At 33.9% G+C, this 26,273-nt stretch overlaps 2 protein-coding genes, 1 long non-coding RNA gene and 1 pseudogene across 3 annotated transcripts; 2 read left to right on the forward strand and 2 right to left on the reverse strand.

Moving 5' to 3' along the window:
• The first annotated feature begins 2,260 nt into the window (after positions 1 to 2,260).
• LOC126709528 (uncharacterized) lies at positions 2,261 to 5,078 on the forward strand. Its single transcript, XM_050409815.1, has 3 exons — positions 2,261 to 2,624; positions 3,996 to 4,110; positions 4,812 to 5,078. The coding sequence occupies exons 1-3, from the start codon at positions 2,505 to 2,507 to the stop codon at positions 4,934 to 4,936; spliced, it is 360 nt and encodes a 119-aa protein (XP_050265772.1). The 5' UTR covers positions 2,261 to 2,504; the 3' UTR covers positions 4,937 to 5,078.
• A 443-nt stretch (positions 5,079 to 5,521) lies between these two features.
• Positions 5,522 to 8,345, reverse strand: LOC126709541 (uncharacterized). Its single transcript, XR_007649421.1, has 2 exons — positions 7,887 to 8,345; positions 5,522 to 6,678 (listed from the first exon to the last, which is right to left on the reverse strand). It is a non-coding gene; the product is annotated as an uncharacterized LOC126709541 (long non-coding RNA).
• Positions 8,346 to 13,465: 5,120 nt separating this feature from the next.
• LOC126716181 (disease resistance protein RPV1-like) lies at positions 13,466 to 18,140 on the reverse strand. Its single transcript, XM_050417211.1, has 5 exons — positions 17,890 to 18,140; positions 16,362 to 16,898; positions 14,977 to 16,070; positions 14,628 to 14,843; positions 13,466 to 14,521 (listed from the first exon to the last, which is right to left on the reverse strand). Exons 3-5 carry the CDS (start codon positions 15,217 to 15,219, stop codon positions 13,466 to 13,468), a joined length of 1,515 nt encoding a protein of 504 aa, XP_050273168.1. The 5' UTR covers positions 15,220 to 16,070; positions 16,362 to 16,898; positions 17,890 to 18,140.
• Positions 18,141 to 24,300: 6,160 nt separating this feature from the next.
• Positions 24,301 to 25,747, forward strand: LOC126709487 ((S)-8-oxocitronellyl enol synthase CYC2-like; annotated as a pseudogene).
• The last annotated feature ends 526 nt before the right edge of the window (positions 25,748 to 26,273 follow it).

Consider the following 26,273-nt stretch of genomic DNA (forward strand, 5'->3'; position numbering starts at 1 on the left):
AAGCTGTTAAAGTCTCGATAGATAACTTGACAGATGTTTGCTATCGAGACTTAATGTGAAGCTCGATAGATAGCTCGACAACAAATGTAAATTAGTATTGACTTTTCAAATGATAAAGGACTAGTTTGAAAAATTATAAAATGGTGTTATTAAGCTTTTAAAGTGGGACATTCCAGATTAGAAAATCAGTTAGTAAACAAAATAGAAAAGAATGGAATAATCATTTTTAACAATTATTTTTAAGATCCTATACATATATATATATATATATATATATATATAAACAATTATTCTTCTGATGATCACAAATCATGGGTTCCTTTTTAAATCATCAACTTAGCTTGGCAAATAACATCACCAATAGCATAGAAAAATGGGGAAAAAAAAAGTGACATGCACAATTGAACAATTATCAAATCAATTAATGCTTTCCCCCGATAATGACTAACAACCACCATAGTTTGTCGTCCAACATTGTATAGTGGGAATTGTTTACCATTCTATCATCATTATGGTAAAAAAAAAAAAAAAAAAAATCACAAAGGAGACAAGGATTGAGAAAAATCAAATTTTCATGGTCCTTTTCTTGGAATAAGAACACAGCCTTTCCATTTGTAATGCAACCCATGTTCATGCTGAAACTTTCAAGAAATTTGCCTGATTCAACTTGCACAACTCCTTCGTTGTCTATCCTGGATTTAGTTATAGATCATATTAAATTTTACAAATTTTACAATTCTATCATCACAAAATAAGCTAAGTATCAATGGGCCAAAACCAATGTTCACAAATGGCTATAAAAAGCACAATAGCAAAAAGGCTAGAAAAGGAGGAAAGATAAATGGGTTAAAGCAAAACTAAACGGTTTGAACCAAATTCACATCTGTGAGACAAGATAGGATGCACATCAACACATGTATGGCATAGATAAGGCCATATACCCAAGCTAGGTCTCTTGTCTAAAAGATACCAAGAAAAGTGCGTAATAGTGCATATAAACTTAAATATGGGTACACTTCTAATCAACATGGAACTCCAAGAATTGGACACACACCACAGGGGCTAACATGTGAAAATAACCAGATCTCCATCCTCCATTTTTGCACCATCAATTTTGAGTTACACAAGCAATTTCCACTGAACATTTATTAATTGACAAATCGTTTGGTTTAAATAAACATTTACAATTACAATAATTTTGAAAAGATACATTCCCATGTTTTATTTCAAATAGCTCAAGGGAATCTAAATAGTAATGTGCATCTAGATTCTTCCAAAACCTTATTGTGGGGACAATTTTTGCCTAGACCAAGTGTTGCACTTGTAGTCATTTTTGGCTTTGGAGAGTCCCACATTGGAAGGAAAGCCTTCCTCTTCATGCCATATAAGACATGAACCAAATTGCCTAGACTTATTATACTAAAACCAATTTGGTTACTTAACCTAAGCAATCGTTTATATAAGTTCAAATTTTAAAATATATCAATAAAAAAGAAAGAAAGAAAAACAAACCTTATTGACCCATATTTTTGGGGAACTTATAGATTTATAAATCCAAAAGAAGGTATACTTATAGTTATATATACATGCATTAAAGTTCTGAATTATTATATTCATTAAAAACAATAAATTTGTATAATATTAATATGTACAAAATTTTTTTGTAATTCTTAAAGCAACAAGTTAATTATAGGTAAATAAAAAAAGTAATGTTATTGATAGACTTATTTTGAAAATTGTAGCGTTTATAAAATTAATCTAATAATTTTCATCAGTTTCTTAAAAAAAAAAAAAAAATCTTCATCAATTATAGGCCCCTAATTGTGAGTTTTAGTTAACCCAATTGGTAAAGTCTCAGATAATTGAATAAGGGATTTGAAGTTCAATTCCCACTTACACAAAAAAACTAATTGGTGTTTTGGTCTAATGATAAAGAGCTATCATCTAGAGCAGACGTCATAAGTTGAAATTTGAAACTCTAAAAAAAAATTTAATAATAAATAAAAAAATTAAAAAAAAAAACCCTATCCAAACATGAAGTTTAAGTTTATAAGTTAGAACTATTCCCTCTTATTTATAGTTAGCACTAAACAGTAATGGGCTTTAACAGTTTAACCTAACATAGAATGCAAGCAACAATAACCCACAAAGCCAAATACAAACCTTATCACCTATACTGACAACACAACACCTGTGTGTGTGTGTGTGTGTGTGTGTGTGTGTGTGTGTGTGTGGGGGGGGGGGGGGTGTGTGTAAAATGGAAATTGGACATGTGCACTTTTGGTGTGGTGATCAGTATAAATGTTTGTGGGGGTATTAGAGCAGCCAAGGTTCAAGTCTCTAGAGAGAGCTTCTCACACGTATAAACTTAAAAAAAAAAAATGGCAATTGGGAAGAAGAAGTTGATGTCATCTGCACCATGTAAGGGCGAAGAGGAAGCCATGAAAGAGTTCTAAGACGCGAAGCTCAAAGTCACAAAGCAGTAGCCTTGAGTTAAGTCAGTGATGCACGTGTTTTGCAAGAAGAAAGATAAGTCCAAACGCCACGGCCATGACGATTACGATGATGATTCCCTTGTCGAGATTAACCCTGAGCTCCGCTATAGCTTTCAACGCAACTACCAGGTCTTTATTTTCTGGATTTTCATTTTTTTTTCTTACCTAGTTGAGATAATTCTCAATTTCTTGCTTTAAATTTTGTTTCTTTGGTTACCCCATTCTAAGTTTCTTGATTACTTGCTTTAAATTGTGTTTCTTTGGTTACCAAATTCTTAGTTTCTTGTTTACTTGTTATTGGTGGTTTAAAGATCATGTCTTTGTCAGTAGTACTAGCTGTATTTGCAGTGTTGGAGGAATCCTGGTTGTTATTAATTGTTAATTTTTTGTTTGAGTATAATTTGGGAATGTGAGCTCCCACCAGTTGGTAGATGTGTTTGAGGAACTTAGTATAACAACAACAAGAAGCCTTAGTCCCAAATTTTGGGATCGGCTATGGATCCTTACCCCAATAAACCAAATTGGATATACAATTGGGGATTCCCCATTGTAGAAGCGGATGAGAACTTTTACTCAATAAAGAGTTTCAAGTTGATAGACCATGGCATGTCATTCTATTTCAAACCATTGTAGGTAAATGGTTAAGTTCACAATTTTCTAATAATTTAAGCTTTTAGACAACCGATAGTTCATCATATTATTAGAGTAGGTGGTCTTGAGTTCTAATCTTATCTCTGCTTTATCTCCCATTTAAGAAAGTTAAAAATGATATGTGTTAGGTCCTACATATCAAAGGGGAGTATAATCCCACACATTAGAGGGAGTGTTATAATTATGGTTAAATGATTAAATCTATCATTTCCTAACAGTTTAAACTAAGTGGTAAGGTAGTTAATGTATGGTTGAAGCCTCAGTTTTATGTAGTGAGGTTACATATTTGTGCCTTCCATGATTGAAGATCGCTGAAATTACTTGAAATTTTTCATTTTTGAAAGCCATCAATATCCATATTGTGTTATTTATGGGCAAAGGCATGTTTGTAGGATATATATCGATTTGATATACTCTAAATATATTATGTTCACCACTGTTGAGAGTGTACTAGTGGCCTGGACTTGGGCCAACAGGCCTTAGGTCCTGGGTTCAAGTCCTTTCCTCACTAGCGAAGCAATGGTGCCACTTATACTTCATAAAAATGAGCTACTGCCTGGGGCAGTTATTGGGTGCCACTATCCCCTTCTAACCTTTTTTTTATTTTCCACCAAAAAAAATTATGAAAAAAAAATTATGTTCTGTTTTTCTGTCAATTGACACTTTTGCCACTTTTACATTTGTCCGTAACTCACTGCTCGGAATTATACAGCTTATATCTATGTTTATTTGGCTCTCAACAATATTTTTACTTTGATTTTCTTCTTCCATCTACTTCCTTTGTATAATTTTGCATCTAAATCCGTTCATAATTGAGTTTGAGATATGATACTTCTTTTGTGTATGCAGTTTCTTCAACGAGTATTCAGCATTGACACCATCATGAAACCTCTTCCGCCTGCAATGGCCTTCAATGTTTCCCGTAACTTGAACTTCTTTACACGCATTTTCACTCAGTTCTTTGGTGAGTTTTGATTTCTTTGTGCCTTTTATGGTTAGCAAATGGAATATAGTACAAATTCTATAGAACATGTCAGCAATGTCACTCTTAATTAGTTTTGACGATTCCTTTTTCTAGTCTTTCTCTGCAGCTTCTGTTTTTGCTCCCCCCTCTCTCTCTCTCTCTCTCTTTTATTTCTCTTTTTCTAATAATCTTTTTTCTTTCACTAAAGCTAGAGTTGTGAATTTTTTGCATTATAATGAGTATGCTTGTGGAGCATCTGAACCTTTTCTAATGCATTTGAGGTTATCAAGTCTATAACTTCACTGGAAGTTACAATGGGCTTGACTTCTAACATCTTTTTGAAAAATTGAGAAATATGAATTCAGGGACCTGATTCTGTCTCATTCTCTCTCTCAATATATATATATATATATATGATTAACAAATTACTAAATAGATATTAAAAATACAATTGATTTAGAGAGATCCTCAATGTCCAATCAAGCATTTTACATTGCGAAATTTTTAAACTTAGAATTGGTTTTAGATCATTTCAAACAATAGCTAATCTTGGTCTCACTATTGCACCCAAGTTCTTTGAAAGTCTAAGGATTATGTCATGCGATGAATCTGTGTTTCCCTTCCATTAATGAATTGTTGATTGTTATAAACTAGATGATTTTCGATGTATAATGTAGTTTATGTGATTTGTTGCATTGCAGACCCAGAAGGTATAGCAAATGCCCAGAAATCACTTTGGGGTAGGACAGAAAGAGAATGTTTGTCGTGTTCGTTGAAGAAGAGAAAAAGGGAGAGTAAGAAAGGGGGGTGTTTGAAAGGCAGTTGAAGACCTTTTTTTTTAGATGAACAAAAGGCATTTGAAGACATTATTACCGATTTTAGATGTAACTGTTTTTAAAAAATGAAAAATAATATCCGAAGATTGAAAATGTAATCTAAAATTCAGTGGAAACCCCATCTTCAAAATTCATGTCTTTGCAAATGGATTTGCGTCATGAGCTATATGAGGGTTTCAATAAGTTCACTAATGACTTCCCCCCTCTCTCTAAGCACTAATGAGATTCTCAGTACATTCTTGAGTGTTGTGAATTCTCTACAACTGTATATGTTCCTTGGCTGAAACCAAAAGCTCATAGCAGAAACTCACTACTAAATGCCTGAAAAAGTAGATGGTTTTGCCTTAGATCTTTTTAAATTGGAACTCATTCTGCAATTTTCATCATTCCGTTAACAAACAAGAGAAGCTATCCTAAGTTTCGTTACCCTTCTAAGTTCTAACCCATTTGAGCAAAGTTTTTCTATTGGAAATTTATATAACGTGACTTAAAAGACGCTTAAGACACATATCCTGTAGATGAATGTTTGTGGGGCACAACAAAAAATGTATACAAGAGTTACTCGGCTAGACCCATTAGATGGTTAAGTCAATTACTCTTATTTGCATTAACAGGAGAAATGAAAAGGAATTTTCACGCAAAGAAACAAATCTTTGATGTAATGTCCTAAAATGTTAATGATTGCACGTAGGCATATGCCCAAGGCATAAATAAGTCCAGAAAAGGAATAAAGAGTACAATAATGAGAAGAAAGACCCCGAGGCAACCAGACGCTCGAGTTCTTAGAACAAACAGCCTCAAGAAAGTCTATAATGATTCGGAAATCTAAATAAGCTCTTTCCCTTCCGATAGAGTGGCCCTCTGTCTATTCTTCGGAATTTCGGATCCTAAGCGCCTTTCCTCCGAAGGGAGAGATTGATTGGAGGAATCCTTCGATTAAAAACCTATCCCCGACTCTAATCGATAGGAACGTTGAGGAGCCGTCCCTATGCCATACTTGGGTACCTTAGGCATCATGGATGAAGGAACACCATGCATGATCCCAACTGTTAATGTGAAGACTAGTGTGCCCACTTTATCCGCCTTCCAGCGCTGGAACCTGCAAAGGGAGATTCCAGATGGTTTGGTGATATCGCCAAGAAAAGCATTCTTCAACTTGATACCATCAATCAGGATAAGGGTAGTCCTAAAGCAGCAAAGGAAATCAGGAGGCCCAGGGATAGGCCCAAGAATCCGTATAAAACCCGCCTGTCAAAATGGTTGACTAGTAGTAGAGTTCAAAAATGTCTATAAGACTTGAAAGCAACATTTGCAGTGACCCTATTATGCACAACGTACATAACCACTAGCTTTCTCCAACTTCCATGCGCTTGTGGACTTGTGGTCTTCAATCAGCACAAGTCGCCAAGGAACTTTCTTTCTTAAAAAGAGGTCCTCAACTCTAGAACTTGTCATAATAAAGTTCAAAAATCAAGCTGTATAGCCTCAGTTAATGCTTTTAACACAGCCAGGCATCTAGCTGCATGCCATTTGGTTGCATATGGAAGAACTACAACAGCCTACCATCGCATGATTTGGCTTCATAGCCAAAACCACCCCATTCATACCATCTTTACTAGTGTCCCTCAATTGTCAGCAACATCCATAGCCCTCCGCAACTGGAAACACTAGCCTTGGTACTTTCCTACAGTTAATCTAACCTGCCTATTGTACAATAGAGACTTGTGCATACCTGCAAAACAAAGCATTATCACTTGTTAAGCACACTCTTTTGCACCCTTAAACATCAATCTATAAAAATTTTGGAACCTCCATCCATTGAGCCAACCACTGCTTCAAAGAGCAAGGAGAAATGAACTCAGTTCCAAGACCCAAATCTAATCCAAACAATACAGCCTGAGCAATAGTGCACTTCAGGAATAAATGATCCAAGTTTTCCACTACTACATCATGACACACTTACTATCACTCAATATGTTATTTCACTATTTTGTTTAATGAGTAAGTCCTCATGTGTTCTACACACAAATTATTAACTTCAAAGGAAGTTTTAATCCCCACAAATGTCTCCATCTAAGAGATATGACCCTCTGATGAGAATCCATTACCTGAGTTCCCCCTACTTTCAATGGTAGCTTATATCATGAGGCCATATCAGCTAATCAGTAAAACTCCTCACCTTGAGATAAGGGTGACTAAAATTTGAGCAGGCACCTCAAGAGAGTATCACTCCCTAACTTGGTTCTATTTCCAAGTCAAAAGTATCAATATAACTTTAAATACAACAGATGCAGATTGTTTTGACTTTTCTAAGGGTACCCCAAGATATAATACAAAAAAAATAAGATTTTCAAAAAATGAATGGCAATGATTATGAGAGTGTAACATCTTTCCACCATGAATATGATACATCCTGCTAAATAATAAATCCAATGGGAAGAATATGAGAAAACTTTTATTCTAGATGTAAGACAACAATGATAGCAAGTAAAATAAGAGGGCTTACCAATCTAACCAGGCTACCTTCTACAATTTTCAATTGTCAACACGGTTGCTTACCTTCTTTGAGTTTGATTACTATAAAGACAAATATGCCTCAGATGATATGGTTAGTAATATATAATCAAGTTCTTTGTATCATCTGGTTTTTCTACCATCTATTGTTGTCCTTTAATTTAAATTCTAGTCAAGTCTCGTTGACTGGGAATAACCTAATTAAGTTACTATTTGGAGATAGGTCTTTTGGTTTGTTTCAGCTTTGCCTGGTCACGATCTGAAATGGGTATGGACAACCTTAAGAGAATAATTTGATGCAAAGTGAAAGTTTTAGAAAGGTGGAAAAACTTTCAAGCACATCAAAAGGCAAAAACACAAAGTCTTATGGTAAAAAATTACATAATTAACAGTTTTTATGATAGCAAGTAAAATAGAAGGGCTTACCAATCTAACCAGGCTACCTTCTACAATTTTCAATTGTCAACACGGTTGCTTGCCTTCTTTGAGTTTGATTACTATAAAGACAAATATGCCTCAGATGATATGGTTAGTAATATATAATCAAGTTCTTTGTATCATCTGGTTTTTCTACTGTCTATTGCTGTCCTTTAATTTAAATTCTAGTCAAGTCTCGTTGACTGGGAATAACCTAATTAAGTTACTATTTGGAGATAGGTCTTTTGGTTTGTTTCAGCTTTGCCTAGTCACGATTTGAAATGGGTATGGACAACCTTAAGAGAATAATTTGATGCAAAGTGAAAGTTTTAGAAAGGTGGAAAAACTTTCAAGCACATCAAAAGGCAAAAACACAAAGTCTTATGGTAAAAAATTACATAATTAACAGTTTTTAATTTTTAATTTTGCATAATTCATGTCGTAGCACCTATATTCTTTTAAACTCAATCAAGGTCTCATCTAGGGGTGTCCACGGGTCCTAAAGACCCGATCAACCCACCAGACCCACCCAAAACCGACCAGTACAGACCCGAACTGACCAATCCGACAGTCGGCGGTAGGTCTTCATCCTCAGAACCCGATTCCTTCGGGTTGGTTGGCGAGTTTCCTCCCTAAAAACCCGAGCAACCCGACCCAACCATAAAATCAATGAAATCCGGGGATATTCAAAGGTTTTCTAACAGAAATTTACAAATACCAGCGATATTGTTGTTTTTCCGACGAAGAGCTGCTTGAAATCCACTAGATCTGGCGAGATCTAGTCGAGATCTAGTTCAGATTCGATGGATCCAACCAAATATCGACCAGATCTAGACCGATCCGGCCAAATATCGGCACTGGCAGTGAAACCCGAAACAGACCGGCACAAACCCGAAACCCAACGAACCCAAACTGGACAATCCAACCATTAATACGAGTTGGTTTCGGTTTCAGTTTTGGTTTTCTCCCACCTGAAAAATTCGGGTAAGATCCGGGTCAGGCACAAACCCGACCCTTGGACACCCCTAGTCTCATCAATGCTTCTACACAAGCATTACAAAGGTGATAGGAAAATAACGTGAATGATGATTTCCTTACATTGCAAAACAAAAGTTGCACATAACTAAGACTATTTAGTACTACTTACTATTCAATATTCTATATTGGTAAATCACTGATTTTTCATGGCATTTCTAACAATCGAGCAATATATAGTCATTCAAAACATGTTTTGGTGAAAGATAAATCACAATTAAATGCTTTTAGCATAAAAGATTGTCTCCGGTGAGAGCTTTTTATTTAGTTGTTTATCACATATTTGTTTACATATAGGTACAAGCTTAGCTTCCTAATAATGATAGCTTAAGCAAATTACCAAAACCACTATTGATGCAGATACAGATCCTCTTCAGTTGACCCAATTATGAAGAATGTAGATGATATTTAGATATATCAAGAACTCAGTTGAATTATTTGGTTAATGAGGAAATTTTACATATCTACAATAATTACTCATCAAAGTAAGTTTTGCTCAAGCTCCAAATGTTTGAAATTTGAACATTCACTAATTGCAATTTTATTTTTAAGTTTGTTGCTTTATGAGAATCACATTAACAAGGCCCTCAACCATGCTAATACAAATCATTTTAACAAGTTTTATAATTGTTGTCCTAATTTAAAATAATAAAAATTTCAGAGCAAAACCAAAAAAAAAAAAAAAATCGAAAATAAAACTCAACTGAACTCTTGAAATTGGTTGAAGGTTAGTAAACAACCATAAAACCTTTAAGGAAGCTAGATGCTACATCTAGCTAGACTAATCATTGTGATTATGATCTATACATGAGTTCACATATATAAAATGTAACAACATAATAGTTAATTTGGATTATAATGTTTGCAATGGCATGCATATATTGTTTTTGCACTTTGAAAATTTTAGAAAAAATGAAATATAGGCAACAAGAGTGCAGATTTTACCCTGCAATTTATTAAAGTAAGCGAAAATCAGAAGCATACAATGTACTACACTTGAATTCTTGTCTCTTGGCCAGGTGACAGTTTTTCCTCATGAACAAGTCCAGAAATCCTACATCAAGGGGGCAATCAACACAAATAACTAAACCAAAATTACCCTAACCATTGTTTGTTTTATAAAACTGTGGTTTTTTTTTTTTTTTTTTTTTTTTTTGTGCATCAAACAAGTAGCTTCAAGAATAGGGATTATTCTTTTAGCAATTGTGCCTATCCTTAAGATTTAATAATATGAATATTGAATTAGCTAGGTGCACTACTATGTGTGATTTGATCAAGGAAATACACTAGATGAGAGTTCGAAAAAGTGCCAATGATGAAGCTAAAGTACAGCTAGCAAAATTATATTTTAAAGTCAAAATTAACCAAGAATATCCAAGGAAAGGAAAAAAGGATAATGCAGCACTCAAAAAAACTTTAATTAAGAAGAAAAACAGTGACTTTTAAGGGCAATCAAGAGAAAATTTTGATTAGACAAGAAGTTCAACTATCTTCAATATGATGCACTTGTTGGAATAAGTGCCAATAACGAAGCTAAGCCGCATCCAGTAATATACTATTTAGGATTTAAAATTAAATCAAACAAAACTGCAAGCAGAGGCGTAGCCAGGATTTTTTACATGGGGGAGCCGATTTTTGACAACGATGATTATCATCGTTGTATGGATAGTCTATATATTTAGGTTCATATGAGCCTTCTTTGAGATAAGCTCGTCGGATTTTATCTTGTTTGTTGATAGGAAATTCACATATTTGTTTAAGTGATCCTGGATCACGATTTATCTCTTCAGATTGAATTCTTGAACATTTGGAGGAGTGTTCATCAGGCATTGAAGTATCAACATTTATTTCTACAGCCACATTTGCTTCTACAGCCAGTGTCCTAAATTTTGAATTGCTAACATCTTTTTTCTTTAAGAATGCATCAATTGTTTTTCGTTTGCTTATAATTCTTTTAACTTTAAGAATATAACTCAAAAATTAACCTGAAAAGAACTTAAAAAATAAAATCTTAATTAGAAATTTTTACTTAATTATATGGATCTTATTCATACTCAAGAAAAAAAAATAAAATTTTCACTATAATTTAAACAGTCAACCCATCATCATTCCTATTATTAAAATTTTCTTGTATTTTAATTTTTTTTAATTAAGAATAACCCCTCAAACAAAAGCAAAAATTAAACACACAAGTACACAACATAAACCAAACAATTTAACAACACCCACTGCCACATGATATCTAACTAATCAAAAATAGTTAATAAATCAAAAAAAAAAAAATTACCTTAGAAACTTTATCTTCACAAAGTGCAAACTTTATCTTCCCTTCAAGACTCATCACAAACAACCTCCCCATGCCCATGCCTTCAACCATATATTTCTCTAAAAATCTATGAAAAATTAAAGAGCATGTGAATATTTAAGTGTAGATAGTTGAGAAAAAAAAACACTAAAAAGAGATGAAATGAAAACTGAAAACTCACCCTCTGGCTATGCCCCTGCTCTAAATGATTTATTTTAAGAAAGCAAGAAGAAAGAAAACAATGGTCAGTTTTTTTTTTTTTTTTTTTTTTTTTTTTTTTTTTTTTTTTTTTTTTTGGGATTGTGAGGACTGAGTTTGAGAGGAGGGCTGAGCTGAGCAATCTAAAGAGATGAAGGTCTAGTGCTTAAATAAGAGAAGAAAACTCACCAGGCAGTCACCAAGTTCCAAATCCTGAAATTTGACAATAAAATATGCTGAGTGATTTGTTTTAGAAAGCAAGAAGAATGAAAAAATTGGTCAGGATTTTTTTTTTTTTTTTTTTTTTTCAAACTGGTGGACTGATGCTGAGTTTTAAGGACTGGTAGGCGGTACCAATGGGAGATGAAAGTGTATCACAGAATACAAAAAAAAAAAAAAAAAAAAAAAAAAAAAAAAAAAAAAAAAAAAAAAGAAGAAGGTAAAGAAAATAGGGATTCCGTGGGTGGGTTTTTGAGATGGAGAAAGTGAAATTTTGTTGTTTTTGTGTACGGATTTTGAGTATTTAAATGTAAGTGGGCCAACTTTTTGTTTTATTGGGAGTATAAGAGGCCTAAAACTAAAGCTAGGATAATAGAGGCCTAAAACTAAAGGCTTTTAGCTGGGAGAATAGAGGTCTAAAACTAAAGCTGTGAAAATAGTGGAGATATAGGGGGGTCGGATGTCCAACATTGGAGGGGCCCAATCAATTTTCTTACATACACTAATAGATTTTTTTTTTCTTTTTTGCAGGGGCCATGCCCCCCCCCCCCCCCCCCAGGGACAACGTGGCTCCACCCCTAACTGCCAGTATGTGCCAAAATATAATGCAGCAATTAGCAAAACTAAGATTAATAAAGAAGACAATGACTTACAGCCTACAGGTAATCAAGAGAAAAAATAGGGACTAATTTGGATTCATTGACTCACAAAGTATTTGAAACCATTTTCCAATTCCATCAACCTTTGAGATCACTCTCCCTAGATTCCTGCTAATCATTATGCTCCTCTCTACATTCAAAGAACTCCTCACAATCAGAGTCAACCTGGACCATAAATTCTGTAGGCCTTTCAATCCTTTTTGGGTGTGGTACATTATTAGAGCTTCCTTCTCCACTAGGTTCTACCCCATCATAATTGTAATGGGTTCGCTTTGCTTTGTTACCTTCTGCTACCAACGTTGAATTGTCGAAATTATGATTGTGAACACCCAAGTCCTCATAAGGAATGATGTTGGTGTTGCTACTCTAAGCCATAGTATGGTTGAGAACTTTTATGTTTTTCTTATATATCATATGGAGCCCGCATTTCTTCACCTCTATGTTTGAACCATGGATTTCAATTTTAATGCCAATTTGAGTGAATTCATTTCCTTCACATTCCTTCAGTAATTTTATGTCTTCCTCATAGTATTGAGGATGCAAATAAAGTAGCCAACTATGATCTGATAAACCAACAGTTATCCCAATGCTTGGTTTAGTAGACAGTACTTTTCCATTCACTATCAAATGACATAATAATGAACAGCGGTCATTGATTTGGTGATGTGGAAGAGAACAAAATACAACGCATATTACAATCCCCATCCCCTTATCAAAAAATTGAGAAGAAGGTTCTTTTATATTCACTTCATCCCCCATACTTTGATAGTTCCACTTTTGAATCACACTTCCAGGAATAATAATGTCATATCTCCAATCAAAATCTTTACGGTAAAATCTATCTTCAAGAGAGAGTCCCTATGACATACAAAGCAAGTTGTTTATTACACACACAGAGAGAGAGAGAGAGAGAGAGAGAGAGAGAGAGAGAGCTGAAGGTGCTTTCTCATCACTTCAAAAAACCTGTCAATGACACCTTCATTGTCAGCCAGTTTACTATAATTTGAAAAATAAAGCAATGCCGCACATAAAGAATCAGGTTTTGGTAGACTTGGTACCGTTTCTAATGAGGAACAACCATGTACCCAAATCCCTATGATACTTAATGGAAGCTTTGGCAATGATCGAAGATTCTTGCAATTCTCCAAATTCATCATTCTCAACTTACATAGTTAACTGATGCTATCAGGAAGGCAAACAAAACTATTTTCTCTTAGATCTATTTCTTTTAAAGAGAACAAGCAACCGATATCATTGGGAATTGCCTTGAGATCGCAATTGCTTAGATTCAATTCAGTCAAAGAACACAAACTTGATAGAGAGGACAATCCCACTGGATTTGGACTTTTTGGCCTTGTAGAAAAAGGGAGGAAGTCATACCAAGATGTAGATTGAAATGATGATAACCCCTTACATCCACTAAAAGATAGCACATTCAGATTTTTTAAGTGACCAATGGAAGAAGGCACCTCTCTCATAGCGGTCCCACTCACATCCAACACCTCTACACTCTCAACGTTCCCCACAATCTCAGGTAGTCTCTCAAGTTTTGAGCATCCGGAGATATTCACATATTTAAGAAACTTCAAATTAAAAATGGTGCTTGGTAGACACATAAGACTTTTGCAATCTCTTATACCTAATAAAGCAAGGCTGGTTAAATGGCCAATTGAAGAGGGCACCTCTCTTATAGCAATTCTACTCACATCCAGCTTCTCTATACTTTCAGAGTTCCCCACATTCTTAGGTAGTCTCTCAAGTTTTGAGCATCCAGAAATATTCACGTCTTTAAGAAACTTCAAATTAAAGAGTGTACTTGGTAGACACGTAAGACTTTTGCAATCTCTTATATTCAATAAAGCGAGGCTAGTCAAATGCCCAATTGATGTGGGCAGTTTTGTAATAGGAGTTCCATTTAAGAAAAGTTCCAATACAGGTTGCATGTTTCCCCCAAATTCTGGAATCTTTTTTATTTTTGAGCATCCAGAAAGAATAAGAGTTTCAAGAGACTTCATTTCGAATTTGTTTGGAAGAGTTTTTAAGTTTTTGCAGCCTTTTAGGCTAAGAAGAGTTAGCTTGTTATGAACTCCAATTGATGGGTGCAACCTGGATAAATTTAAACAATCTTCAAGAACCAATTTCTCAAGGACTAGGACTTCGATGAAGATAGGAGTTTCACTAAGTTTTAGAGGCTTGCATAATTGAATGGATTTTAACCTCTGAAATGACTGTTAAAAGACAAAAATAAATAAATAAATTCCACAAAACCTTAGAGTTTAATGAAACTTAAAATTTAAAAAAAAAAAAAAAAATTGTGTTAAGTGCCTAAATTACCTTTGATTGGAAACTTGATGGAAAATATTTTGAAGGGTACATGTCCCAATCAAGAATTCTTAAGCCATTAGGAAGATGTTTGGGATCATGCAAAAGGTAAACATTATCAGTTATGAGCAATTTAAGATGTAGCATCTTTGAAAATGATTCAGGATTCCAATGTGCCTCTTCCGATGTTGACAACTTCAAACCAACACATTGAATTGCTTCTGTTTCCTAATAATCATGTACAAAAAAAGATTAGTGACTTGCAAATGTACTACTACAACATTTTTTAAACTATTGCAAGTCAAACTATTTTCAATAATATAATAGGATACATGCCTAAGTTTTCTAAATAACTACTTACCATATTTTTTGTTAGTACATCGTCAATGTCCTTAAATAACCACAATTTTCTACGCTTTCTAGGATCTTTAGGACACTCTTGATGAACTATGTTCCTACCCATTTCTTGTAGTAAATCATGCATCCATATAGTTTCATCCATTTTTACGAGAGATTTATCTATAAGAACCCCTAATCCAGCATTAGGGTAAAGGCCAAGATAATCTAGTTTTTCTATTATATCATTTTTCATTTTTGAATCCATGATTAAAAAAACATGCAATATGTAGGAATATTTCCTTCTCTACTTCATCTAGTCCATCAAAACTTATTTTAAGTACTTGGAGAATTTCACTCCTAGGAAATTCTTTAAGACTATTTAATATACTTTTCCATTGATCGATATCTCTACTAAACAAAAAGGAACCCAAAATCTCAATAGCTAAAGGAAGTCTGTTTGCATAATGCACAACCTCTTTGGACATCTCTAGAAAATCATTGGGAGGATAATCTTTTTTAAAAGCTTTCAAACTAAGAAGATGAAGAGATTCATCAACATTCAATCCTTCAACTTCGTATATTTTATCTACTTCAAGTATACGTAGCAAATGCTTATCCCTTGTAGTTATGATAACTCTACTACCAGAACCAAACCAATTATGCTTCCCACCTAACCTTTTCAACTAATCTAATTGATTTACATCATCAAGAACGAGAAGAATTCTTTTATGACGTAATCTATTCTTGATCACAAAAACTCCCACATTAACATCTTGTATTCTCATAATTTCATTTAATATGTTTCTAATAAGTTGTTGTTGCAATGGAATTAAACCATCTTTTTCACAAACCTCCCTAACATTAGGGAGAAAGCAACAACCTTCAAACTTCTCAGAAACCATATGAAAAACAACTCTAGCAAGAGTTGTTTTGCCTATTCCCCCCATCCCCCAAAGCCCTATAATGCGAACATCATTGGACCCTATAGCCAAACATGACTCCAATTCCTTCACTCGAGATTCTATTCCTACAAGGTCTTCAATATCTTCTGAGAATGCATAACTCAATTTATGCCATAACCCTCCCACAATATTTTGGATAAATTGTGCCTCAGACCTACAATGAAGAGAGAATGATAATTAGTGAGTGCCACCCATAAATAGGACCAAATTAAAAAGAAAGTAGACGCCCAATGTTCTATTTTGTTGGCTAAAACAAGAAAATGTAAATAACTTGGTGCAAGTAAAAATTGAAAGAAATACAAAAATGTAAGTTAATTAGATCAAGTCAAAATAGAAAGAAGTGTGAACATCTAAGTCACTTTACTTAAATTTCAAAACAAGGCTTAAAATAAGAAGAGTATTTATTTGAACGTTTAAAAGCAAGTAATATGTCAAATTGGATTACCTATCTAGTAGGTGCCAGCCGTTGAGATTTGCCACTTCTCTTAAAGCAGCTCTCCAAGTTTGTACCTTCTCTATGAAGTCCTTGAAATTTTCTTCATGTTTGGAAAAGGCTTCAGCAAAAGTGCCTGTTTGTTTTCGTACATTAGTTGGATCTACATCATAAAAAATTGGAAAAACTGTCGTTTTCATCTCTTTCATGCATTCCATGATCTTTACAAGTTCATCCAAGCACCATGTTGAAGATGCATAGTTTCTTGAGAGAATGACAATCACAAATCTTGATTCTTCTATTGCTTTCAAGAGCTCTAGTGAAATTGATTTTCCCCTCTCAAGTTTTTCCTTATCTCTAACGATGACTATGCCCTTTTGTTTCAAAGCAACATAGAGATGGTCCGTAAAACTATTGCGGGTGTCTTCACCTCTAAAACTAAGAAAGACATCATATTTCCATTGTGATGCTGAAGATGAAAATGATGACAAAGAGGAGGCCTTTTGAGTGCTAATGGAAGACATTGGAAATATGTTGGCAAATCTCGAACTACAAAAAAGATTTTTAAAAAAAAGGTACATTCAATTAAAATTGAAAAAAAAATTACAAGGAAAAAAAATTAGAGAAGAAGATAACAATTTGATGTCGAATTTTCATTTCTTTGAGTGAAAGTATTGAATAAAAGAGATGGACGCGTGTGAAAAGTGAAAACTTACAAATATGAGAAATGAATTTGTAGCAATGTTTGTAAAACTCAATATTCTAAGAGATAGTGAGCCTATCACTATCTCTTAGAAAGTAGTTAACAACACAATTCAATTCCTATTATATGATTTCTTGTTTAATAAAGGAATGATCACCATTCTTTCTTTTGTTTGCGAGTTTGTGAGAGAGAGGAGGGAGGCATTACTAAAACTAAGGTCATCACGAAATTCACAACAATCTTACGACTACACTCAATTTGCTGACTAACTCGCACATGAGCCATTAAAAAAAAGTTATAGTGATATGCCCAAGTGAGGGGTAGTAGTGAAATTGGGTATTGTAAATTCTTGTTAATTTTGTGGTGATCCTAGCATTGTTGGCCATTCACATCCCCTGTTTGCAGTGAAGTCAACACTTTTTTTGTTTGTTTTTTTTTTTTGAACAAAGTGGATGTGCAAATCTCCCTCTTCTTCCAGGAATCTCAAACTGAAAATTATTTAACTCATGCTATTACGATTATTGCTTTTGCAGAAATTTAATTAACTAACGTTAAATCAACACAAAAGCATCCTCTGTGTTTTTAATGATTTCTTTAAGCAACAATCCTCTTGATCCTATATACTGTTAGCTTTTCACATGATAATAGTATTAATAGAAAACGTTTGTAATTTAACAATCACAGTTGGTATAAGAGGATAATTTCAGATACTAAAACACAAAACCCAGGATAAAAATCTTTTACATCATCCAAATATAAATTGAATCGCAAACTAAATATCAATTAAAAAAAATCAAAAAATTCACATAAAGCATTGCATAAGATAAAAGAGAGGACCTTGAGGGTGCGGATCACGTTGTCAAGGTCGAGGAGATGAATATGCTTGAACAATTGGTGGTACAAAAACTTTCCGAGAGCTCAGTTTGAGAAGAGAAAAAACAGAGAGACAATTATTGAAGACGAAAAATATTAGTATTAAGTTGGGGAGCTGAGGAAATTTCGTGAGGAATTGGGATACCAATCAGTTTTTGGTGTAGGCGGAGATTGAACCCTAGATCTCCTATTCAACTATCAGAGACTTTATCAGTTGAGCTAGTTGTAACCCACAAGTTTTGTTTACACTTTATTTTGCTTTTCTAAACAACTTTTTTACCTGCTTTAGTGGAAAATTTTTATATTATTTTTGGAATAAGTACTCTACGCGTAATGGGTGCATGGTACATGCACTTAAAAACTGAAAATTATTATTTAAAAATATGTGTGAATGGATGCTTGGTACATGCATTTAAAAACTGAAAATTATTACTTAAAAATATGTGTGAAAATATATATAAGTGAAAAATTATATGAAAATAGATGTAATATTATTTAAAAATAGAAAATTATTATTTAAAAACATGTACCAAACATTGCATTATGCCTTGCAAGAAAAGTGAAAAAAGATTAGGGGGTGTTTGGATTTCTAGTTTCCATAACTCATAACTCAAAAATGGTGGGACCCATAAATCAAAAGCTTGTTTGGATTTCAATAACTCTGTTTCCAGTTTTTGTTTCCATTACTCAATTTTCTGATTTTTGAGTGAAGAGTTATAGAAACTGAAAACACATTTTAGCTGTTTTCAGTTTCCATAACTCTGTTTTCAATGATATTTTTGTAATTAAACACACATGAAGGGACCCACTAGTCAGGTCAGCCGCATCTTTTGACCCTTTTTTTTTTTCCTTTCTTCTCCTGGGTTCGGTCGGTTTGTTCTCTCTTCTTTTCTTTTTTTTCTTCCTTTTCACCAGATTCTTGTTAGTTCGTTCTTCCTTTTTTTTTTTTTTTTGGTTCTTCATCACAGAATATTTTCGGTCTTTAGTTCTTTCTTTCTTTCTTTTTTCCTTCTTCTTTCACGGGGTTCAGTTTTTTTTTTTTTTTTTTTTTTTTCACTGGTTTCGGTGAGTTTGGGTACTGGGAAAAAAAAAAGTTACACCGAGTGACAGGTATGAGACCCACAAACAGTGTGACAAATTTTGAGTGATGACAAGTAAGTGATGGTGCCAAACGGGTAGGGTATTTTAAGTGATGAGTGATGAGTAATAAGTGATAAGTGATGAGCGATAAAAAAAAATCCGAACAAGGCCTTAACTTCTTAGTGCCTTTTCATATTGCTTTTATTGGGCAATGGAATCAAAGAGAAAGAGTCACATGCACATCTAGACAGTCTCGTTTGCTGTGGTCAACAAAATATTGTTTAAAGTTTAAACAAAGTAGAGGTGCACGTGGCAAAGAAAAAAAAATTATTTAGCGTCATATATCACCGTTTGAAAAAATATATATAAATTTATTATTATTTGCAAAATATTTAGTAATTTATTACTTTTTTGAAATTCAAATTTATAAAATTTGAGTTTTTTTTTTCTATCAAAAAAAAAAAAAAAACTCGAGTATTCTGTGTAACTCATGTTCTATAAAAAAAATAGCTTTTAAATTTGCTGTGCTATTTTTTATGGAACTTGGGTTCTTAAAACTCGAATTACACAAAAAAAAAAAAAAAAATCAAATTTTTTCTATGGAACTTAAGTACCATGGAAAAATTGAGTTATCCAAACTCAAATTCCCAATTAGTGGTAAATCCCTGCAGATTTCAAAAACAGTGTTAAATTGTAAAATATTTTCAAAAATAGTGGTATTTGGCCATTTTGGCCAATTATTTAACTATGTAAAACCCAAAGGAAGATAATCTAAGGAAGAGACTGGGGCGGGCGCTGTTAATTATACACCAATGTGAAATTGTGTACAAAACATGATTTCAATTAGATTGTGAAATTGTGTTTTAAGATTCGATTTCACCAACTGAAATTGTGTTTATTGAGTAAAACATGATTTCGCCTTGTGTCTACAATTGTGTGCATTTCCATGTGTGCAATAACAATTTCCCAGCTGAGATATCTCTCAAAACAGCTTGATTGTTCTTTAAAAGATTGAACATGCAGCATGCCAACTAATTTTCTGTGTAATAAAGTCGTAAGAAGTTTCCTAATTGGACCTCCTAATCCACTTGTTGGATAATTGTCATGTTCAGCTTTGCTTAAATAATTTCTTTTTTCCGACTCCACTCGTAAAATTATATCAAAATTATGACTTTGGCCTTTTAGGTCTGGTTGATTACGAACTTATTTTAATTAAAAATTTTCCTCCCAAGCATGGCTTGGGTCTGGTTCGGATTAGCATTTCAACTCAAATAACACAACTCCTTTTTAATAATTTTAAAAAATTTATGTATTTTAAATTTGTTAACTTGATTCATTTTAGATTTAGAGACTTGGTATGAATTTGATAGTTTGATTTATTTTAATATTTTGTTAGTTTTTTTAATATAATTCAAATATTAGGCTATATTGTAATATTTTTTTCAATAATGAATTTAAATGATTCAATGATATTTTTTTATTAGACCTTACCAAACCAAATGGCTCCAATCTAACCCTTACAGGTTGGGTTGAGTTGAATTTTAAAGCTATTTTGGGTTATGTTAGTTTGGGTGGGAAATTTCTCAACTTGATGAGGTCAATATAGAATAAAAAGTTTCTCAAACCTAAGCCAATCATGTACACACTTTGTTTTTAGTTTGGTCATGTCATTTTACTAAAAGCAATCATTTTAAATTTTATAGACTAAAATTGTTTATAGGCTATAAAATTAAAGACCAACGGTGTATTTGACCCTAAAATCAAAAACAAAATATTTGCTTGTGCAATGTTAGGATATTTCAAATATCATGACTTTGAAATTATATAGAGGCTTATTAAGCCTACAATTTAATGGATCAAACTATTGACCAATTGAACTCACTTCAGTCTTATTTGGTCCTATTTGGTCTATTTTGGTTTATTCGGGCTTATTCAGTCCACTTCACTCTATATTTGGTTCACTTTGGTCTATTCGGTCCACTTCAATACTATTCCGTCTATTCTGTCCACTTTGGTACTATTCGGTCCATTCTGTCCACTTTGATTTTCATATAAGCTTGTCTGATAGAAGCGTTACAATAGGTTTGCCACTGATGGAGCTGTAACGACCAAACGATTTTCGCGGTAATAACTCTTTGTATAACGTATTCCGAGTCAACACTACCCCGTCTCTCCGTAAACGCAATTGAATGAAAATGACAACAGCGAAGAAGAAGTTGATGTCATCGGCGCCACGCAGGGGCGAAGAGAGCCACAGAAGAGTTCCAAGACGATAACGATTGATGATTCCATTGTCGAGGCAACTAACAGGTCTCTATTTTGTGGGTTTTCTTTTTGTTTGTTGATGATTTGTGTTCCCGTATCTAAAATTTCTGGACTTGCTGTATACAATATCCTTTGTCTTCTGCAAAAGACAGCACTTTTTTTCTGTCCACAATAAAGAGACCACTTAAAAGAGTTTCGGCTTCTAACTCACTAGCATAAATGAGGGAGAGACCATTATAGTGTTAGAAGACCGTTATAGCTTGCATCTTCTTGGGTGGATTTCCTGTAAGTGTATATTGCCAAAATGGCCCATCATCAGCAAAGAGTGAGACCAGGTTTTCTGATGAGACTGTCTTTATCAAGTTCTGGAAGTCGTAAGATGCTTTGTCTTTTATGTATTCAATTTGATTTGGAAACTATGCTATTTTGTTTTCTTCGGGCAGAATTCCTTTTTTTTTTTTTTTTATTGACAGTATTGGTTGGCTGTTAATATGATTGAAGCCTCAGTTTCATGAAATGTGGTTATATATTTGAATCTTCCATGATTGCAGATTAATGAAATTATAGCATGTTCTGTTTTCCTGTCAATTAACATTTTTATAGCTTATGCGTCATTCACCGCTTGAAGTTACAGTTTACTAGTTTACGTCTTTGTTTATTTGGTTCTCAATAATATCTTTACTCCTCTATTTTCTTAAGGTCCCTCCCCCTTGGAGGCGGGCCATCTAAATCCATTCATAATTGAGTTTGAGATATAATACGTCGTTTGTATATGCAGTTTCTTCAACGAGTATTCGGTATTGACACCATCGTGAAACCTCTTCCACCTGCCATGGCCTACAATGTTTCCCGTAACTTGAACTTCTTCACACGCATTTTTACTCAGTTCTTTGGTAAGTTTTGATATCTTTGTGCATTTTATGGGTAGCAGAGAAGAAGGAAATAGTACAATTTCTATATAACAACTAACAAGACAACATCGTCACTCTTAAATAGTTTTGAGGATTCCTTTTAAGTCCCCGCCTCCTCCCCTTTTCACTGAGCCTAGAGTTGTGGTATATCTGCATCATAATGAGTATGCTTGTGAAGCTTCTGAACCATTTTTAATGCATTTGGGGTTTTCAAGTCTATAATTTCATTGGAAATAAAAGTTTTAATGGGTTTGATTCCTACATCTTTTTGGACAGAAATATAAATTCAGGGAGATAGACGGATAGTTATTTGTCTGTCTATATCTCAAATAAATATATGACCAGCAAATTACTAAATAGATGTTAAAATATAATTGGTTTATAGAGATTCTCAATGTCCAATCAAGTATTTTAGCTTGTAAAACTTTTAAGCTCAGAATTGGCTGATATTGCACCTGAACCTCTCAATCAATATTTAACCTTGGACATATGATTGCAACCAAGTTCATTGAGGATTAGGTCCCTTTGATGGGACCCAAAATAAAATTAATAGATATATGGCATTTAGTTTAGTGCTTTTGATGATGGGTCTTCGTATTTGAACGACTCAATCTTAAGATTGTAATCCAAAGTATCCAAATTGCATGCCATATGGTTTTTGAATCTCTTGAGATAGAGACATAGGCAGAGATTTTCAAATATATTTGGAGCTATCTTTTTCAATATATTACATAACAAGTTATAAAACTATCTATATGTATTATTTAAACAAGTCACATAACTTGTTAAAAAAGTCATGTGACTAAACCAACATATAATGGGCTGAAAAAGGGGAGCATATCACCTACATATTTATAATGTGCAATTTCTACAATTCAATTTAGCTTGTCCGATTTTTCTCCAAAAAAAAAAATAATAAAATTAGTTTGTCCAATCAAAATTAAACACAAGTTAACTCCATCCCAACAAAACTAATATAATTTTTTTCTTCTCAATTAACTCAAGACTCTCCCGTCCATCTTCTTCTCATCACTCTCCCATTAACCCCAATGACCCCTCTCACCTCTCTTGCCCTTCAGTCCTCCATAATATCCAAACCCAAACATCCCAACTGTTCAAACCCACACCAATTTCCTTGCTTCTTGATGTGTGGGTGTACATAAATCTATATGATATAAAAAATCCAAAGCATAACATTTATTATTATTATCCACTAGTTGAATCACATCAACGTAGCATTTTAGTCCATTTCGATCAACATAGGTCCACTTCAGTCCATGTGGTTCAATTTGGTCCATTTCGTTCTACTTAGGTCCATTCAATCTATTTTGGTCCATTATGGACTAATTAAACCTTAAATTGATTCTTTTTTAAAGTTGCCTTTTTGGATTTTGAGCTTAAAATTTCTTTTTTCTTTTTCCTTAATTTTTAGATTGAAAAGCATGAAATTTTATTTTATTTTATTTGAGCCTAACTCTTTAGTTTTTGACTTTTTAAAAAAAGAAGAGTTCTTGTGCTTAGAATTAAATGCATATTTATGTTTCACAAGTATAAAATCCAAAGAGAGAAGAATGTGAAATATTTTGACCAATTTATGAATTCTTTTTTCAAGATATATACAATATCTAAAAAAAAGTTAAAATATCAAGTATTGTAAATAAAAAACAAAAAGTCGATGACAATATCGATGACAATTCTACCTTTCAAACTTGATAACTTTATGATTGCTAAGATTTTCATTTTTCAACAAGGTTGTGCACGCCAAAAGTAAATTTTACAGAGTCAGACACTTGCCCTGCTGTCTCTGTGCCGCATGTCCATATGGTCCACTGTGGTTTTGCCCTTATGTTCACGTACAACATGTCGACATTCTGATCCCAATCCCTTTTCTACTTTTTACTGAATTGATCCCAATCCCATAAGGGAAATCTTGTCCAAATTTGACTTTTAACATGCTCCAAGTTCATCCATTCACTTCCATGCAGTCTGGTCCTCGCACATTATGTCACATGGCTCTTGTCACTTTATGGTACTGTCTTCTTTTAGGTTCTGGAATTCTCTTTTTATGTTCCATATAAGTTGAAGCAGAAATTCAATCAAATATCTACTTGTCTTAAAACCATAGATATCTATAGTTCTCAACCCCATTTCCTCATCCTTTTTCTTTCTTTACCTTCAGTTGTTTCAGAATGAGCTGGTGGTGGCTTAGATCCATTGGAGCTGAAAAGGTATAATTATAAACTCCCTCACTCTTTATATATACACGAACACGTATGCTATTATGAATTTTGTACAAGGTACCAAACACTAAGTTGGTTAAAGCAAGAGCAATAACAATAACCATAATACTTTCTCTAACTCTTTCTTTATGTACATTATAGAAGAAATCTGAGGAAGATCATGAAGCACCACGAAGCTACCAAAGTGTAGGCTTAGTGATTGGTGTCACTGGCATTGTGGGCAATAGCCTAGCTGAAATATTACTACTCTCAGATACCCCAGGTGGGCCTTGGAAAGTCTATGGTGTGGCACGTCGTCCACCCCAAATTGGAACAAAAATTACCCTATTGAGTACATCCAATGCGATGTCTCTGACCCCAATGAAACTAAAACCAAACTTTCCCAACTCACCGATGTGACCCACATTTTCTATGTCACCTGGGCTAGTCGGTCCACTGAAGCCCAAAACTGTGAAACCAACGGTATCATGTTCCGTAACGTGCTACATGCGGTGATCCTCCAAGCGCCAAATCTCAAACACATCTATCTCCAAATAGGTATCAAACACTACACTGGACCCTTTGCAACCTTTGGCAAAATTAATCGAATACCATACCCCACCTTTTACTGAGGATATGTCACGTTTGAATGTGCCCAATTTTTATTACACTTTGGAAGATATTTTGTTTGAAGAAGCTAAGAAAAGAGAGGGTTTGACTTAGTCAATCCATAGGCCTAATACAATATTTGGATTTTCACCTTATAGTCTGATGAATATAATCGAGACACTTTGTGTTTATGCGGCTATATGTAAGCACGAGGGGTTTCCTTTGAAATTCTCGAGGAATAAAGAGTCTTGGGAGTATTACTATGTGGCTTCGGATGTTGATCTTATTGCTGAGCAACAAATTTGAGCTATGATGGATCCTAATGCAAGGAATGAAGCATTTAATTGTAGCAATGGGGATGTGTTTAAGTGGAAGCATCTTTGGAAGGAGTTAGCTGGGCAATTTGGGATTGAGAATTATGGGCTTGCGGAGAGTGAGAAAGTTAGCTTAGTTGAGTTGATGAAGGATAAAGGTCCAGTGTGGGACGAGATTGTGAGAGAGAATAAGTTGCAACTTACAAAGTTGGAGAAAGTTGGGGCTTGGTGGTTTGCAGATTTGGTGTTGAAGGGAGGGGATATTATGGATAGTTTGAATAAGAGCAAGGAGTATGGATTCTTGGGGTTCAGGAACTCCAAGAAATCGTTGGTTGCTTGGATAGATAAGAATAAAACTTACAAGATTGTGCCTTAAAAAGAAGGAAATGTTAATATCCTTGTTGGATATGGAATGTTTTTGCTACTGTTTGATAAAATAATCATCCAAGGGAAACATGTTTTAAATCCTTTTTCTCTATGTGTTTACTTTTGTGTATGTGTACAAGTTTGTATGTTTTAAATACTTTTTTTCGTTGTAAATTTTCCTGTAATGACGTGTATGATATGTACAATGAAATGTATTTTCCTAATAAGAAAACAATACCATTGTACATACATTACTTTTTTTTCATACCGTTAAGGTTATAATTTGTGATAAATCTACCATTAATTTTATACAAGCCCATCGCTTACACAAAATTTTCACACCAATAACAACTCACCGTGATAAATTGTGAAGTTATGTGTATCTATGGCCTTTCTAAAGAGAAAGCTGTCTATGTGGTAATATAGAAGGCAGGCAAAGGTTTTCAGGCCCAAGGGAGGTTAAGTGTCCTAAGTCACGCACATGGACTTGACAAACAAAAGACCATGTTACTCAAATGCAAATCACACTATGATGCCATTGTTGCCAGAGTAAAGACTTTAGCTAGTAACTGATTATGCGCTTG

The sequence above is a fragment of the Quercus robur genome, chromosome 2 (genome assembly GCF_932294415.1).
Source record: "Quercus robur chromosome 2, dhQueRobu3.1, whole genome shotgun sequence".
NCBI lineage: Eukaryota > Viridiplantae > Streptophyta > Magnoliopsida > Fagales > Fagaceae > Quercus > Quercus robur.